Source organism: Dama dama, chromosome 8 (genome assembly GCF_033118175.1).
Source record: "Dama dama isolate Ldn47 chromosome 8, ASM3311817v1, whole genome shotgun sequence".
NCBI classification, from domain to species: Eukaryota; Metazoa; Chordata; class Mammalia; order Artiodactyla; family Cervidae; genus Dama; species Dama dama.
In genome coordinates, this window is record NC_083688.1 from 30,707,495 (window position 1) to 30,726,301 (window position 18,807).

Sequence of the window (18,807 nt, forward strand, 5' to 3'; positions counted from 1 at the left end):
TTGTTACCCAGTTTCTTCTCAAGACAGCAGTCAATGGATCCTATTGCCATCCATGTTGACCATATCTCTCCCTCTACTCAAAAGCCTCCAAAGGTTTGCTCACTCACATGGGACAAAATCGAGTTCTTACCACGTCCTAAGAGGCCACTTGGTTCTATCATCTCCTATTACTCTTCCTCCTGGCCCATTCCTCTCTCCAGCCCCTGAAACCCCTGCTCTTTCTTGGGCACCCTACTGTTTATTCTCTCTCCTCTGTGGTTTTGCATGCAGCCTTCACTCTCCCAGCAATACTCTTCCCCATGAAACCAGGGCTAGCTTGCTTATCATCTTTCAATCTTTCCCTAAAGGTCACCATGTAGGGAGGCCTTCCCTGACCACCCCATTTAAAACTGCAGCCACCACTCCTCTCCCCAGTACACCACACACACACACACACACACACACACACACACACACACACACACCACCCCTTCCTGGCACTGCTTAGCCCCTTTCCTGTCTTATTTTTCTTCATAGTACACATCACCTTCTAACACACTCAGTAATGTAACACACACACACACACACACACCCCTTCCTGGCACCGCTTAGCCCCTTTCCTGTCTTATTTTTCTCCATAGCACACATCACCTTCTAACACACTCAGTAATGTATTTCATTTGTCTAACTCCCCTAGTAGAATGTTTGCTCCAAAAAAGTAAGGATTTTTATTTCTTTCCTTCACTGCAGTGTCCCCAGAGCCTACAACATGCCTGGTACCTCCAGATGTTTGATAAACATTTGTTGAATAAACATGATTGATAAAGATGAAAATTCCATAATATTGGTGGTTGTCTAGGGAAATATTATTTCAGATGTGGCCGGTCAGAGTGTGAATTGGAATCACCTCTTTGGAGGACAATTTGGCAAGATCCAGGCTTCCCTGGTGGCTCAGATGGTAAAGCGTCTGTCTGTAATGCAGGAGACCCAGGTTCGATCCCTGGGGTGGGAAGATGCCCTGGAGAAGAAAATGGCAGCCCACTCCAGTACTCTTGTCTGGAAAATCCCATGGACGGAGGAGCCTGGTAGGCTACACTCCATGGGCTTGCAAAGAGTCGGACACAACTGAGTGACTTCACTTCACTTCACTTTTTGGCAAGATCCATCAAAAATTAAAAAGTCATCTTACCTATGACTTAGAAATTCAACTGCCAAATATTCATTCAAGAGATATACATGTCCAAACACATAGTTCAAGGATATTTACTGCAGCATTATTTTAATAACAAAAGGCTGTAATGAACTTGTTATTCATCCATTGGAGTCTGTTTAAAAAAACATAAGGGCATCAACCACATAAATGCAACTGTTAAAGATCATAGAGAAGGAGTTCTTCATGAGCTGGTGAGACAGTCTCCGTTGTAAACTGAGTGAAAAAAGTCAGGGACAGAAATGTGTGGAGTATGGCACTGAGTATAAAGGGAAAAGGCTCTGGGTGCCTATACTTACACGTTTGCATAAGCATTAAGTGTGTATGTGTGTGTGTTTAAAATCTGGAAAATAGTAAAAAAAAAATTCTGTTGCAGCCGACTCGTTGGGACCCCATGGACTGCAGCTCCACCCCCCCCCCCCCCCCCCCCCGCCCCGCCATGGGATTTCCCGGCAAGAATCCTGGGGTGGGTGGTGGGTTGCCATTTCTTCTCCAGGGGATCTTCCTGACTCAGGAATCCAACCTGCCTCTCCAGCCTCTCCTGCACTGGCAGGCGGATTCTTTACCATTGAGCTACTGGGGAAGTAAAAGAGCTAATGACAGAGGTTGCCTTTTTTTTTTTTTTTTTGAGAAAATTATTCAAGGGCTGGGAGACTTGAAGACATTTTAAAATTCGTTGTGAACGGAGTACTTAAAAAACTCACTTCTATAATGCATGAATCCATTTTTGCTAACTTTTGCCCTGTGTGGTGCTGACACGCTAAAAATATGCCCTAACCTCTGCTTTGAAGGCAAGGGGTGGGGGCGGGAAGGAGGACCTTTTATTTCCTCGGGGAGTGAAGCCAATAAAACGTATGAATAGACCCAGCCCAACCTCGTGCTCGGTGACTCGGGGGCGGGCTCCTCCTTCCCCCAGCCCCATCCCCAGCTGCGCCCTCGGATTCTGCCATCTGGCGGCTGGAGTCCCGGCTTCCTCCTTAGAGGGCAGCAGCGGAGCGTCTCGGGGACGCATGCGCCCCAATTTGCGCCCGGGGAATTAAAGAGCGAGAAGAAAAGCCCCAACGCAACCCGCGCCCCAAACAAAACCCAAGTGGAGGAAAGCGCGCGGCTCCGCAGCTCCGGGGCCGTGGAGGCGCCTCCCGCCTCGCCCGCGTCCCCGGCCGCGGCGGGATGCGCACGGACCGGCCCGCGACGCCCCGGCCGCCACTGTCCCCGCACCTGGACGCCGGTCGGGTGGCCGCGCCCCAGCCGCGCTCGCTCGCCGCCGCGGCTCGCCCCGAGTCGCCCGGCGCCGGCGGGGCACCTCGCTCTCCATGGGGCTGAGGGACTGGCTGAGGACCGCGTGCTGCTGCTGCCCCTCCAAGTGCCTGGAGGAGCGCGCCGTGCCGGAGAAGGAGCCTCTGGTCAGGTGGGTGCGCGCGCCCCGGCCGTAATCTGGGGCTCCCTGGCTGCCGCCGGGCACCACGGACTCGGGGTACCCGTGTGCTCGTCCGAGCTGGGGAGGTGCGCTTGTTTTAAGCTCACACGGAGGCACAGACTAAGCCCCTTGGTTCCTTAAAGAAGATCCTGCTCCTTGGGGGTTGTTCCTTGGTAAAGTTTCTGCCAGAATGCACGAATCCTTGGAGGCGCCTGAGACCCAAGAAGATGCGTGTGGGAAACGGCAAGAGCTCGGGTGCAGTTCCCCGGGCAGAGAACTACCGGAGAGAAGTTTGCACAGGGGTCCTATTAAATACAACTGTGATTGTCTGTTACATAGGCGTATTTCAGTGAAATGGGCGACTGTGAATTTCTTTCACCCAGGAAAAAAGTTGGATACGTTATCATTCAATTTTGTTAGGAAGAGAAGACATTTACAGTGACGGAGAGCAAGGAAATATTTTTCACATTAAAAAAAGTACATATTTTTCTCAAGGGACACTGGAACGTTGATTCATGACAGATTAAGCTATTAAATGGGAAGAAATTAATGCACGTTAGCAATGTGCTAAGTGCCTTTGTGAAGGGACCATACAACAGGGCTTTGTTCTTGGCTGTGATTGTAAGCAATTATTTTATATCTTGACTCTGCTGAAATTAAGGTTTCATTTCGGCATGACTTGGGGGTAGGTAGGGTAGAAACAAAATATTTAAAATGAAATTAGGAAATAGTAGATGAGGCAGAATTCCAGGGTTGCGTAGGGTAGAACATGGAAGCCAGTGTTTCTTATGAAATATGCAACTAATATGATAAAGCTTTCACAACTATTTTAAAACACAATTTACCTTTTCTTACTCTATCAAGTCCAAACACTCCCCTTGACTTTTGAGATCTTACATAACCCCTTCCCTCCTGTCCACTCCTGTTTTCCAGTATATTACACATTGTGCACTCTTGGATTTAATCAGACAGGCATCCTTACTGCTCTAGGAACAATCTAAGCTGCTTATTCCCTCCAAGCTTGTTTCAAGTGGTGACCTTTATTCTTCCTGCCCCTTCTTAAATGCCAGTTTTCAAGTCCCCCTCAAACAGTCTTCTTTGATTTTTTCGTCCTTATTCGTCTTTCTCTCCTATGACTTAGGGTTTAGAACTTGCTATCTGCCCCTCACGGTTTAGTGAGCACATGTATATGTAAACTTGTATGTCCTGTTTGTTTTCTGTGTAATATACACACCATACAGAATGTTTTTGTTTGCTCCTGCAATGGTGTTCCCACTTCGATTATTAGATTGTTGTGGGCAGGGAGAAACCCAGTAATCTACCCGTAGTCTTAAAATAGTGGATAGCAATCTGGAATTTCAGGCTTGGATTATGCCCTTAATTTGTCAATATTTATAGTAACATGAAATAACAGCCTTCAGCTTGGTCTCATTCTCAGAGCTTGGGTCTTTCCAGTATTCTGTTGGGAATTGCTATTTAAGGTAATAGTTCTGGTTGTTTTAAAATCTCAACCCTCTTCTGCCTTGGTTTACACTGTAAGTCAGTGAATTTGCAAGTGATTTTAAGACTTTAGAGTCAGTTGGGCAGAATAGCATAGTGCTTAGGAGCCAGATTGCCTGGGGTTAAATTCCAGCCTGGGTGACCTGGCACAAGTTATGAAACTTTTTTTGTGCTTTAATTTCCTCATCTGTAAAATGGGAATGATAATAGTATGTATCTCAAAGGGATGCAGTGTATAGATACCTGCATGTTCTTTCCTGCCCAAGTCATTAGAAGGTCTAGATTGAAATCTTTTTTAAATGTGAAGTTCACTGCTTTTTGATACATTCACAGAGCTGTGCAGTCATCAAGACTCTTAACTCCGGACATTTTTCATCACTCCAAAAAGAAGCACTATACTCATTGGCAGTTACTCGCTGCCCTCCCCTCCCTGCCCACTCCCTGCCATCCCCTAGGCCCGCAGACAACCACGAATCTACTTTTTGTCTTTAGAGATTTACTTATTCTGGACATTTTGTATAAACGGAATCCTTCATTATGTGGCCTTTTGCATCGGACTTCTTTCACTTAGCATAATGTTTTCAAGTTTCATCTATGTTGTATGTTTATCAGTACTTAACTCTTCTTATCATTGGATAATATTCCAGTGTATAGATGTTTCACATTTTATTTATCAATTGATAGATATTGGGGTGGTTTCCACTTTTTGGCTTTTAAAATAATGCTTCTGTGAACATTAGTGTACAAATTTTTGTGTGGACATATGTTTTTGATTCTCTTGGGTATATACCTAGAAGTGGAATTGCTAGGTCACATAGTAAATTTTACATTTTAACTTTCTGAGTTGCTGCCAGGCTGTTTTCCAAAGTGGCTGGTTTGAAATCTTGACGTGGTGAAGTCAGATGGCCAGATGGTCTTAATTTTTATTTTATTAAGAATTCATTCTTCATGTCATTTTTTTTTTCATTTATAAAAAAAGATTTTATACAGACACTGCCTGCCCTCAACTGAATCTGTTATTCCATCATAAAACAGTGGTTATCAAGCTTTATTTCATACCCCAAGGCAACAGTGCTGGAAGAGATATGGTCGGAAGGAAGACATTTGTCATTTGCGCACATGGTCACCTGCAGTCCTTTTCCAAAACAGACCAGGGAATCTCATTAGTTCAGCAAAACTAGTTTTTAATCTCAGCTCCTATGCCAATCTGACATTGCCACTTGAGGTTTTTAAAAAATATTTATTTATTTGGCTGCGTTGAGTCTCAGTTGTGGCACACAGACTTGGGAGTTGGGGTTTTGCTGCCCCGCAGCATGTGGGATTCCAGTTCCCTGACCAGGAACCCAACGGGTGTCTCCCACATTACAAGGCAGATTTTTAACCACTGGACCACCAGGAAAGTCCCTGTGTGTTTGATCTTGCTCTGTTTGCTTTTTCTGGAATTCTGTACCTAAAGGGAATGGCTGTCACTTGCCTGGCTTGCATCTATGCTTTTCTCTGTCCCATGAGTTCTTTCTTTGCCCTTTCTCTCGAAGTATGCTCGGGCCGCCCCTGACTGTAAATTCCTCCCCAAGTTGCTGTTTTCTTTAGCTGGCATCCTCTGCTTTCCCTCGTGTTGGGCGCAGATGTCTGTAAAGTGTAGTCGGTAGTACCCCCACCTCCTCCTTCACCTCCCACTCATCATGAGATCTGGTTCTTTCCCCTGCATGATTACATGAGAACTCTTCTCTTGAAAGTTACAAGAGAAAGAAATCTGCTGTTCTTCTCTAGGTGTACACGGAGTGCCCCTATGCTGACCATCCGGGCCTGATTTCCCATTTCCTCATTCTCTGGCCCCTGATTTCGCATTTTCTCATCTCTGTGCCTGTGATCCATCTAATCATGCTGGTTTCCCTTCTGGTGTTGCTGTCAATGGCATAATTGTTAGCCAGACATCTCTTTGTTTGCTCTACTGCTGAAGATTCTACTTGGATATGGTCCATTTCAGTTGCTGCCTATATGATGAAGTCTTAGAAAGTCTCCCCAGACAGTTATGGTGTCTCTTTTTTTTTTCCTGTTGACCCCTTAAGTCCCTTACTGCACTCTCCCTGGTATTATTTCACTTGTAAGGTGGGGACTGTGACCCCTGTCAGACTGTAGATTCAAATCTAGATTGGGGGGGATGAATCTTACTACTTTAGCATCCCCTGTTGTGTCCAGCACAGCCTTCCACATGGAGTCAGAACTGAATAAATACTTTTTGATTAATAAAAATTATAATAGCTGTTAATTTATTAATTTCTTCCTATGTGTACATTTTAAAAAATATATTTGGAACAAAATGTTATAAAGAATAACAGAGCAGATACCCACATACCAGCACCCACCTTAAAAAAAATTAACAGAAGAGTGGAACCCCCCTGTGTATCCATCCATGGCTGCATCATCCTTGCCCTGCATAAGTAACCTCTACACTGAATCTGTATTTAGCATTCTTAAGCTTATATAAATGGTGCATACTGCATTGTGCTATTGTATACGGTTTTTTACATGCAGTTTGTCATTTGTCGCTACGGGAAAGATTAAAAGCCATGCATTCTATCTTCTGTCACTGTGGGAAAGATTGAAGGCAAAAGAAGGGTGTGGCGGAGGATGAGATGGTTAGATAGCATCATTGACTCAGTGGACATTAATTTGAGCAAACTCCAGTTTTTTCCCGTTGTCATCTGTGGATGTGAGAGTTGGACCGTAAAGAAGGCTGAACACTGAAGAACTGATGCTTTTGAACTGTGGTGCTGGAGAAGACTCTTGAGAGTCCCTTGCACAGCAAAGGAGATCAAACCAGTCCATCCTAAAGATTGAAATCAACCCTGAATATTCAATGGAAGTCCTGATGCTGAAGCAGAAGCCACCTGATGTGGAGACTTGACTCATTGGAAAAGACCCTGATGCTGGGAAAGATTGAGGGCAAGAGGAGAAGGGGGTGACAGAGGGTGGGATGGTTGGATACCATCATCGACTCAACGGACGTGAGTTTGAGCAAACTCTGGGAGATAATGGACAGGGAAGCCTGGCGTGCTGCAGTTAATTAGTTAATGAGGTTCCAAAGAGTCAGACACGACTTAGCCACCGAACAGCAACAGTGACCAGATGAAATAGGTGTTATTTATTCCCCATTTTATAGGTAAGGAACTCAGGGCTTAGAGTGTTTAAATAATTAGTTCACAGTCACAATTGGTAAGTAGGAGAGTCAGAATTTGAATCCATGTCTGTTTGACTTCAGAGTTTATGCCTTGCATTGCAGAAAATTCAGGAAGCTACAAACGGTTTCCAAATTTAACTGATAGTGTTTATATCCCAGACACTGGTAGATGTCACTAGCCTTAGCTCCTGCCCATTGTGACTCTTTTCTCCTTTTCTCCTTTCTTCTATGTCCTTCCTTAGCTTAATTCTTCTACCTGGATGCAGGGGAAACCTGACCTTGAGAGCCAAGCCAGGGGGAGTTAGGAGACCTGAGTCCTCGTCACAACTATTAATTGTCTGTAGGACTTTGGGGAAGTCTCATAACTTCCTTGAACCTTAGTTTCTTCTTCTGTCCAGGGAAGGCATCTGACTTTAAGGTGCAGCCTTGAAGAGCCGTCCCAGGCTTGTTGCAGACTGTCTTCTTTCTGTGGGCTTATGTCAGCTGAATTCTGTTTGACATGGAATACAGGCGCATCAAGGTTGTGTGTAGTCCTGGGGAGGAGCCTGAAGGCCTACGATGTGTGAATCATGACTATGATCCAGCTGCCAAGGTCGGCTTCACCAGCAAATATATGAGTAGGCATTTCTAACACCAGGAAGCTTAGAACAAGTCTAGGCTTGGAGAAATGATCCATGGCCTGATGTGGGCTTGACACTAGGCTTCTGTTGAAAAAAAGCCAAAGGTTTCATTCAGTCTCACTATTTCCTCACTTTCATCCCAGGTTTAGGAATGAATCATGTAATGTTCATCTTGTCCATCATCTATGTAAGGTCTGAAGTTCTGACATTCTTCTCCACGCTATTTTTCTCAAGTAGAGTAAGTAATGATCATAATAACAACAAAATATCCATATGTGCTGAGGACAGGACAGTGATCCAAATCGATCATTTTGGAATGGCTGGATCATTGTTTATTTGTCTGTAAAATAGCGAATGATGTTTTGACCCAAGATTTCATGTTGCTAATTAAAAGAAACAGTGCGGTACCTGCTATTAGGTTCCAGGACTGCTGTGACAAGTTGCCACAAATTTGATAGCTGTATATTAAGGCATATGTGTGGAATCTAGAACAATGGAACAGATGAATCTATTTGCAGAGCAGGAATAGAGATGTAGACATAGTGAGCAGATGTGTGGATATGGTGGGAGAAGGGAGGGTGGCATGATTTGGGAGATTGGGGTTGACATGTAAACACTGCCATGTGTAAAGTAGATAGCTAGTGGGAACTGTTGTATAGTACCGGGAGCTCAGCTTGTTGCTCTGTGATGACCTCGGGGGTGGGATGGGGGGAGCGTGGGAGGGAGGCCCAAGAGGGAGGGGTTATATGTATACTTATAGCTGATGGCAGATGGTGACTGCAGCCATGAAATTAAAAGATGTTTGCTCCTTGGAAGAAAAGCTATGACTAACCTAGACAGCATATTAAAAAGCAGAGCCATTACTTTGCAGACAAAGATCCGTCTAGTCAAAGCTATGGTATTTCCAGTGGTCACGTATGGATGTGAGAGTTGGACCATAAAGAAAGCTGAGCACCGACGAATCGATGCTTTTTAACTATTAGAGAAGACTCTTGAGAGTTCTTTGGACTGCAAGGAGATCCAACCAGTCCATCCTAAAGGAGATCAGTCCTGAATAGTCATTGGAAGGACTGATGTTGAAGCTGAAACTCCAATACTTTGGCCACCTCATGCGAGGAGCTGACTCATTGGAAAAAACCCTGATGCTGGGAAAGATTGAAGGCAGGAGGAGAAAGGGACGACAGAGGATGAGATGGTTGGATGGCATCACTGACTGGATGGCCATGAGTTTGAGCAAGCTCTGGGAGTTAGTGAAGGACAGGGAAGCCTGGTGTGCTGCAGTCCATGGGGTTGTAAAGAGTCTGACACGACTGAGCAACTGAACGACAACAGCACAGAATTTGTTTTGCACCAATAATATGCCCTGCACTCTGTTCTTCGGTGTTTTTTTTTTTTTTTTAGAAAATAATTTTTGTGAGACTGTATATATCTAAAGAACTCCTGTACTGCCTGGAAAGGAGTTAAGAGTTTACTGTATTGCCTCTCATTATTTTTTTCTTAACTTTTAAAATCTGGTGTTTGTATATCAAAGACTGAAAACATACAAGCACATGTACAGTGTAAAACACGACTACAGGGACTTCCCTGGTAGTCCAGTGGTTAAGACTTTGCCTTCCAGTGCTGGGGGTGCAGGTTCGATCCCCAGTTGGGGAGCTAAGATCCCACATGCCTGGTGGCCAAAAAACAAAAACATAAAAAAGAAGCGATATTGAAACAAATTCAATAATAACTTTAAAAATGGTCCACATGAGGAAAAAAAAACAAAACTTTTTTTTTTAAAAACAACTACAAGATGGATACTCCTATAACTACCGCCGAAGGCGAGAGATAGCTGTGGGCAACCCCACACCCCCCCCACCCCTGATTATATCTAGACTTTTGTGATAGTTATTTCCTTGCTTTTCTTGATAGCTTTTCCACCTATGTATGCATCTTAAAAATGGACTTTAGCTTTGCCTGCTTTTAAACTTTACATACATAGGATCAAACTGTGTGTGTCCTAGACTTTGTGAGCTCGGTCCAAGCTGGGGCAGGCCGTCGGTGGTTCTCACTGCCTTATGGTGTATCCCCACTGATTCACCCATTCTTCTGTTGTTGGATTTTCTGGCATATTCCCCTTGGTTCACCTGTTCTTCTCTTGGTGGACGTTTGGGTGGTTTCCAGTTTGGGGCTCTTACACACGGTATAGATTTTAAAGTCAGTGCATAGGGGCAAATTGCTCAATGTTGAAGATTGCTGAAGAAAGCCACATTGGCCTCCTCCTGGGTCCTCAGATACACTCTTAGGCCCTCCCTGCCTCGCATGTTCTTTCTTCACTTACCCAGGAAACTCCCTCCCGCGATTCAGGTCTCTCCTTAAAAGTTATTTTATCAGAAAGATCTTCCCTGACCACCCTCTTTCAAACAGTACTTTTTACCCTCACTCTGACCCTTATTCTTTCAGAGGCTGATCACCACCAGACATGAATATGTATGCTTACTGTCTGCTTCCTCTGGAAGACTCTGAGCCCCACCTTCATGAACTTAAACAGATCAAAGATGTTAAGAGCTTGTCTGTGAGTCCGGAGAGTGGGATTCCAGCCTCGTTTCTGACATTCAGAGCCCTGTGATGTTGGGAAGTCACAATTCATTCATTCAACAAATTGAGCATCTATTAAGTGTCAGGTTCTATTCTAAGCACTCCACATACATCATTGAGCAAAACAGATACAGACCGTATCCTCAGGGGGCTTTCATTATGGTTTTAGGGGAGCACAACAAACAGTAAACATAGTATTGACAAATAAATCAGAAGGTAAACAAATATAGTCATCCCTAGGTATCTGCAGGGAGTTGATTCCAGAAACTGCCATCTCCTCTGCACCTTCCCAACCCAGGGATGTAGACCCCATGAATATGGAGGTAGAGCCGGGGCAGGAGAGCATACATGCAATTTTAAATAGATTGGTTAGAGTAAGCCTCATTGAAGAGGGGATATTTAAACAGTGATATGATATGAAGGAGGGGAGGGAGCGAGGCATGTGGATATGGGGGTGGGGTGGGGAGGGAGCACTATTATAGGTGGAAGAATCAGCCACTGCAAAGGCCTCAGATGGCAGTGTGACTGGTGGGTTCAGGGAACAGCAAAGAGACCAGAGTGGCTGGCATGGCATGTGGGGACTATAGACCACAGTGTGACCTAGGCTTGTATTCTATGTCAGATGGGAGCCGCTGGAGGGTTGTGACGGAGGGGAGACAGGCATTGATTGATGTATTGAAAAGATCACTTTAATTGTGTTAAGAGGAGAATTGGTAGAGGCAGTGGTTGAAAAAGGTGAAAGTGAAAGTGTTAGTCACTCAGTCATGTCCAACCAACTCTTTGTGAGCCCATGGACTGTAGCTCCTCTGTCCATGGGATTTCCCAGGCAAGAATACTGGAGTGGGTAGCCATTCCCTTCTCCATGGGCTTTTCCAGACCTGGAAAAAGGTAGATTAGTGAAAAAAAAATTTGCAGGAATCCTTTTGTAAGACAGAGGTTCTTTGACCTGGGGAGTGGTAGTGGTAGAGGTGGTCTATGTATGGTCAATTAATGTATGGTCAGTAAGATTTTCTGTTGGATTAGATGTTGGGGATGAGACAACCAAGGATGACTTGAAGGGTTTTGGCCTGAGGAAGGATAGGTTTCCCATCTTCTAGGTGGGGAGACTGTTGGTAGGGAGGTTTGGAGGGAAGGTCAGGGGCTTGGTGCACCATGTTGAACTTGAGCAGTGGACCAGGCATGCTCGTGGAGAAGGGAAGAAGGCAGGCCATGCAGGAGTCTGGGACTTGAGAGCGTGGTCTGAGCTGGGGATTCAGTTACAGGTTTGAGACTCTTCCTCAAGAAGATGGCATTTAAAGCCATGAGACCAGGAGTTAGTGTAAACAAGGCAGAGACCAAAGGCTGAGTCTAATCTTCCCGAGCCCGAGTGTTTCCTCATCTGGGAGACAGAAAAGTCGTGCTTCCCCTGCCTACTTCACAGACTTCTTGTCAGAACCATCTTCAAGCCTTTAAAGCATTTAAAGCAGTGAATGAAACCCGTGATGACGTGAGGTTCTGTTTCAGCTTTGGGATGGGAAAGCATGAAGGGTGAGGGCATGTGAGGGAGCAAGCGGGGCCCAGAAAAGCACCCAGAGGTTTTCTTCTTACATATTGAGAAGGTAGATACCTCTGCTGTTGAAGGATGTCGTGAGACCAGGTGTTTAAACACTGAGAAAAGCGCCAGAATCCATGGGACAATGTTTAGACTTGGGGTTCAATCATGTTCAAACATTGGAATAACATTGGTTTATTTATGCCTGGAGTCTCCCTTAGCCCTATTGGTATTGGAAGAAAAGATTCCCTAGAGGTTTGGCCTCACACCCTAGGTGGGGTTGGGGATGGAAGCTGAGACTTTGCTCATCTTACCTTCTGGGAGAAAAAGCAGCCTTTGCTTCACTTCGCGTGTAACTTCAGAGTCACCTCTCAGATGCCCGAAGTTCATAAAATATTTATCATCAGCAGATGGCAGCCAGGGGCGAATTGGCCCCTCTCACTTTCCTTGGAACCTTTAGAGATCATTTTACAGAGGAGGGAGGGAGAGTGAAGCTCCATTTCAGTGCCCTGTTCTCCCTGCCGTGTGTCCTCCTGGGCTGTGTCCCAGACCCCAGGGCCTTTGCACAGAGTTATGTTTACACAAAGGTCCCACAGTGCTTTACAGGCTTGAGTGCACAGAGGTTCCCAAGCTGCTGCTTTAGTTGTTCGCTAGGTTTTTCTTTGCTCTGGACTCTCCACCCTAAGGGTTCAAAGTTTTAACACAGTGGATGCTGCCTTGCCTGGGTGGTGGAGCAAGATGAAAAGAATGGGGAGCAGGGATCTTGGGAACCAGGCTGGTGTGACAGGTCCTTCTCTATGAGTTCAAGCCCTCGTTCACTGTTACCTTGATTGGTGTTTTGGTGAAATTGTTAACTTAATGATTTATTTAGCAGAGAGCCCCACCTCTCTAGGCCTTCAAAGAAACCAGATTTATAACTTGAATAGGTAAGAAGAAGGTGGTGGGAGCGAGGTCCAGGTAAGGGAGGCAGCCAAGCGGAGTAGGGGGCTGCTCTGCAGAGGAGGACAGCCGCCCAGATCCTGAGCTTGAGAGCATCACTCGGATGAGTCATTGCTCACCCTGGGCCAGAAGCCCTTGGTTCTCTCCCCTGTTTTGTACCATCCCCTGGGGAGAGGATCAGTGACTAGGCAGAGTCTGAGACTCACAGGTTGTCAGGGGAGCACTGCTCCTAATTAGGGGGTGCTGGCGAGGCACTGCCTGTCTGGAGACATCCAAACAGGCCAGTGTTGACCTTCCTACAGAGCTGTCGTCAGGATTTGAGGTTAAGGATGAGTGGTACTGTTAGACATTGGCTGGAGTCATGTGTGTGTGTGTGTGTGTGTGTGTGTGTGTGTGTGTGCTTGTGGGGTGGGGAGAAGAGAGAGAAGACAGAGAGATATTGATTAACTGATTGACTGTGAGAGGGTAGGACGACTGGCCAAGGGGCTTCCTGGTGGCTCAGTGGTAAAAAATCCACCTGCCGATACAGGAGACGCAGATTTGATCCCTGAGTTGGGAAGATCCCCTGGAGAATGAAATGGCAGCCTGCTCCAGTATTCTTGTCTGGAAGATCCCATGGACAGAGGAGCCTGGCAAGCTATAGTCCATGGGGTTGCAAAGAGACGCACACGACTTAGCTACTAAACAACAATGAGCGACTGGCCAAGAAGGCACCTGTCATAATCTTCTCAAAACAGGCCAAGAAATTGTGGCTTATGAAGCCAAAAGCGGCTAGATTATTCAAGGTCAGATGCTATTTTATCACCTTCCCAGGTGGCACAGTGGTAAAGAATCTGCCTGCCAAAGCAGACATGGGACTTAGGTTCGATCCCTGGATCAGGAAGATCCCCTGGAGAAGGGAATGGCAACCCATTCCAGTATTCTTGTCTGGAAAATTCCATTGACAGAGGAGCCCTGTGGGCTAGAGTCCATGGGGTCACAGAGAGTCGGATACAACTGAGTGATTGAGTATACACCCATTCAAGTGAATATTGGCCAATGTCTAAACCTCCTGCATTAGGGAACTTTTAATGAGTTATGTCGGATTTCCTTTAATCCTTTGGGGTCACAGTTCTGTAACTTTTAAAGGTACTTGTAAAGCAGCTTCTCTCTGCCCGCCCCCACCAGGTGATGTGGGTTGTGAAGAAATACTGGGTACATCCTGGTGACTCAGATGGTGAAGAATCTGCCTGCAATGTGGGAGACCCAGGTTTGATCCCTGGGTCAGGAAGATCCCCTGGAGAAGGAAATGGCAACCTGCTCCAGTATTCTTGCCTGGGAAATCCCATGGATGGAGGAGCCTGGCAGGCTACAATCCATAGGTCGCAAAGAGTCGGATACGACCCAGCAACTAACACTTTCACTTCTCATCCCTACTTTAAAGTAGTGGAACCTATCAATTTGTTGAGACAAACAAATGAAACAGATTTGGGGAAAAATGAAAGACTGAGTTTCTGGAATGTAACTCAGGTTTCAGGATCTGAGATGGGTGTGTACTGTCCTGGTGAAAACTGTGCCCCCGGGGTTTGGATGCCTTGAGAAGTCCCAGGGGAATTTGCTTCCCAGGAAAGTCGGGAATCACTTTACACCTGGAGTCAGTATCTGAGCTGCTGTGTTTGAGGACCCTTCCCATCACAGCACTTGGACGCACTCTATGAACTCTGTGACCGTGGCTGCTTAGAGATGCCCCATCGGGGACCTTGTGTTGGAGGGTGGGGACCATCCTGTCCCGGGAGAAGTCAAACAACTGTGGAGTCTCGTCCCCGTCTGCCAAGTGGGATAGCGTCCCTGTCACCTGCCCCCGTGAGACCTCAGATGGTTGTACAGAGGGAGGGATAGAGTGTGGAGGGATAAGGTAAAGTGCTGTGTGGTTATCACTGGCCGCAAAATTGTATGGGCGTAAAGATGTTGGAGTTCATGCTCTTCACGCTCTGACGCTGGCCGGTGTCGCCTGCTCTGGAGGATTCCTCTCTGTCCAGCGTTCTCGCTCCCTGGCTCTCCTGCTGTCTGTAGTCTCCTTTTCCATTCCCCTGAGGTCCTTCTTCACTCCCTCCCTTTCCTTCCTCATTGTTCCCAGATGCTTCCTCTGGTCCCCTGGCTTCTGCGGTGATGGAGATGCATGAGTGTTTCTCCCACATCTAGGTCTCCTGCCCTGTCCTTGGTCCTAAGCCCAGATCCTGAGTGCCCCCTGCGTGTCCTGCCGGTCAGCCGTGGCTCCTCCCGTCCTCCGTAAAGGCATCACCTGCACGCGGTCAGCGCTGACTCCCCTCCTCCCACCTCCGTGTTACCCAGCTGGGGTCAGTAGGGCAGCCATGACTGAGTCGCTGATGCTGCAGGAACCCGCGCTTGCTGTTCCCACCTCTATTTCTCAAGCCCGTGCCCTCCCTCACTCGTGCCCCAACCAGTATTTCAAAATATTTCGAGTTAAACATGGACTTATTTAGCAATAGAACCCTACCTTTCCTATGCCCCAAAGGAATCTTTTCTGTAGCTCTAACGAATTACAGATTTGAACCAGCTGTTCTGGCTGTGGTTGGTTTGTGGGCATCTTCCTCTCTCTGCCGAGCAGCCCTGCCCATCTCCTGCCCCACAGTGGCCCCGAGGCCCCCAACACTAGGAACTCAAGGACCATGACAGGAAAGCCACACCTACCCTCTTGTGACCGTTGATTGTGACAGCCTCCTAAGCCCTGTTCCTTCTTTATCGAGAGTTGTTGTTGTAAAACTTAGACCTGACAAGGCTCAAAGTCGCTTCGATAACTTGTCACCATTCACAGAACAAAACTTGAACTCCAGCAGGCCCCAAATGTCCTTTTCTTCCTGTCTGTCCATTTCCCTCCTTGGGAGCCTGTGTGGTCAGCCCTGTGTGAACACTTGGGAATTCCCCCACCCTGTGGACACTTTCCATTTCCATATGCTGCAGATGGTGTTCCCTCTTGTCAAAAACACCATTCCCTTTGCTTCTCTTCCTGGAGAAAGACTGTATAGTCCTCAGATCTGGGTTACTTTCTGCTCCATGCAACCTTTCTTGAACTTCCTTCTCATCACACATAATGTGTCACTCTTTCTCTGTTCCTATAACTTTCTGCTTGCACTTAAAAAGGAAATTCACTTGCCTCCTTGCATTATATAGTCACACCAGCAACAGGGACAATGCCCTGTTTATTTGTGAGTTCCTAGAGCACCCAGCCCAGTAGCAGTATACAGTTGAATAAATGAATGCATGAATGAATGAATGAGATGGACGTGCTTGGTAAAGCTCGTATGGACACCAAGGCATCATTTGCCTCCCCGTTTGTTGGCTCATCATTCTGAAAAGGAGCAGGTGGTGGGTCTCTCTGTTCAGCTTTTGCGGGGTCAGGCAGCTAAGGGAAAACAGGGCATTTCTGACAACCTCGTGGCTGAGCTGTGTCTGACTCCCTGAAAGTCGCTCCTTCTCCATAGTTCTGATCCTTCTGTACAGTCTCTGCCCCTGCACTTCTGAACTGGAGAGACTTCAAGAGCACTTTTCAGCATCCATTCAGGTAGCTGGCCTCCTGTAGACCTTGACTGCCAGCTCCTGTCCCCTCTCTGTCCCAGTTTTCATGAGCGGGCTGTGGTTGGCTCTCCCAAGCCTGACCCGGACCTCATCACTCAAATGCTAGAGTCCATCCGTAGCTGGGAGGGTTCCTGTGTTGAACACCAGTTTGGAGACCCAAGTTTTGTTTCCTGTTGCAGCATCTCCTTAGTGCCAGCTTCTGAATATTTCATGTTGGTTTAAACCTTAACATTACCTTCAGCCCGGTTGTCAGTTACTCTTATCCTTCCTTCCCAGAGGCTGTCTGCTTATCAGGCGCCCACTGTCTGTCCTCCTTTGCCAGTCCCTCCCTTCACACCTGCAGATGTGTTGGCCACCCTGTGGCCGTGGGGCATTGTAGCTCTGCCTCAGACAAGGGCATCACTCACCGTCCAGGTGAAAAGCCAGAGAGCTTCTACCGCCTCCTGCTCCTGGGTGATGCAGGGTAATACCTACCCTGTCTCACCTGAGTTGCTTCAGTTCCATCTTAATGAATCCCTTAGGTCCACTCTTCACCCCTCTGAAGCATTCTCCACACTGTAGCCAGAAAGATTTTTTTTTTTTAAATTGTGGTAAAAGTCACATAATATAAGGATGCTATATTAACCATGGTCTACCTTGATAGCTCAGTTAAAAGAATCCGCCTGCAATGCAGGAGACCCCGGTTCGATTCCTGGGTCAGGAACATCCTCTGGAGAAGGGATTGGCTATCCACTGTAGTCTTCTTGGGCTTCCCTTGTGGCTCAGCTGGTAAAGAATCTGCCTGCAATGAGAGAGACCTGGGTTTGATCCCTGGGTTGGAAAGATCCCCTGGAGAAGAGACAGGCTACCCACTCCAGCATTCTTGGCTGGAGAATTCCATGGGCTGTATAGTCAAGGGCCGCAATGAGATGGACCCGACCAAGTGACTTTCACTTTCATGTGAACTGTATCTAAGTGTGCAGTTCAGTGGCTCTAAGTACATTCACATTGTGCAATTTTCACCACCATCCATCTCCTGGATTTTTCACTTTCCTAAACTGAAACTCTGTCCCTATTAAACACTAAGACCCCCTTCCCTCTCCCCACCTCCCTCCCACTCCTGGCCCTTCTCATCTACCATTGACTTTCTTTTATTAAAAAAAAAAAATTATTATTTGGCTGGGCTGGGTCTAAGTTGCAGCATCTGAGGTCTAGTTCCCTGACCAGGGATAGAACCTGGGTCCCCTGAATTGAGAGCTGGGATTCTTAGCCAGTGGACCACCAGGAAAGTCCCCAGTGTACTTTCTGACTCTGTGAATTTGAGTATTCTTTGCTGTTGTCGTTGTTCAGTCGCTGAGTTGTGTCTGACTCTTTTCGACCCCGTGGACTGCAGCATGCCAGGCTTCTCTGTCCTCCACTGTCTCCCAGAGTTTGCTCAAAGTCCTGTCCGTTGAGTTGGTGATGCTATCTAACCATCTCATCCTCTGCCACCCCCTTTTCCTTTTCCTTTTCCCAGCATCAGGGTCTTTTCCAGTGAGTCAGCTCTCCACATCAGGTGGTCAAAGTACTGGAGCTTCAGCTTCAGCATCAGTCCTTCCAGTGAATATTCAGGATTGATTTCCTTTGGGATTGACTGGTTTGATCTCCTTGCAGTCCAAGGGACTCTCAAGAGTCTTCTCCAACACCACAGTTCAAAAACATCAATTCTTCGGCACTCAGCCTTTTTTATGGTCCAACTCTCACATCCATACATGACTACTGGAAAGACCATACCTAGCTTTGACTATACTGACTTTCGTTGGCAAAGTAATATCTCTGTTTTTTAATATATTGTCTAGGTTTGTCATAGCTTTTCTTCCAAGGAGCAAGCGTCTTTTAATTTCATGGCTGCAGTTACTATCTGCAGTGATTTTGGAGCCCAAGAAAAGAAAATCGGTCACTGTTTCCACCTTTCCCCCTGTATTTGCCATGGAGTGATGGGATCAGATGCCATGTTCTTAGTTTTTTTGTATAAGTTAGCCAGAAAAATCTTTAAAGGTGTAATATTGTTCATGTCACATTACAGTCCTGCTTTAAGCCATTCTGCACCTTACCTAGCTCCTAGGAATAAAGACCACATTTCTAAAGAATGTTAGAAAACATGGCCTACGGAGCCAAGATTATCTGGCCCCCACTGCCACCTCAGCTTCTCTTGCACTCACTAGCCAACATCCCCCTTCTTTTCCTACCTTTGCCCTGCTTCAGTCCACCCCAGGGCCTTTGAACATGCCATTTCCTTTGTTTGGAACTCTTGTTTCT

General features: G+C 46.5%; 1 protein-coding gene and 1 non-coding gene across 2 annotated transcripts in view; both read left to right on the forward strand.

The window, feature by feature from the left end:
* Positions 1 to 919: 919 nt before the first annotated feature.
* Positions 920 to 991, forward strand: TRNAY-GUA (transfer RNA tyrosine (anticodon GUA)). Its single transcript has one exon. It is a non-coding gene; the product is annotated as a tRNA-Tyr (tRNA).
* A 1,457-nt stretch (positions 992 to 2,448) lies between these two features.
* MREG (melanoregulin) overlaps positions 2,449 to 18,807 on the forward strand; it is a 68,145-nt gene continuing 51,786 nt past the window's right edge. Inside the window, exon 1 of the mRNA XM_061148800.1 lies at positions 2,449 to 2,597. Within this exon, the coding sequence (XP_061004783.1) occupies positions 2,503 to 2,597 (95 nt within the window). The 5' untranslated portion in view covers positions 2,449 to 2,502. The remainder of the gene's footprint in view (positions 2,598 to 18,807) is intronic.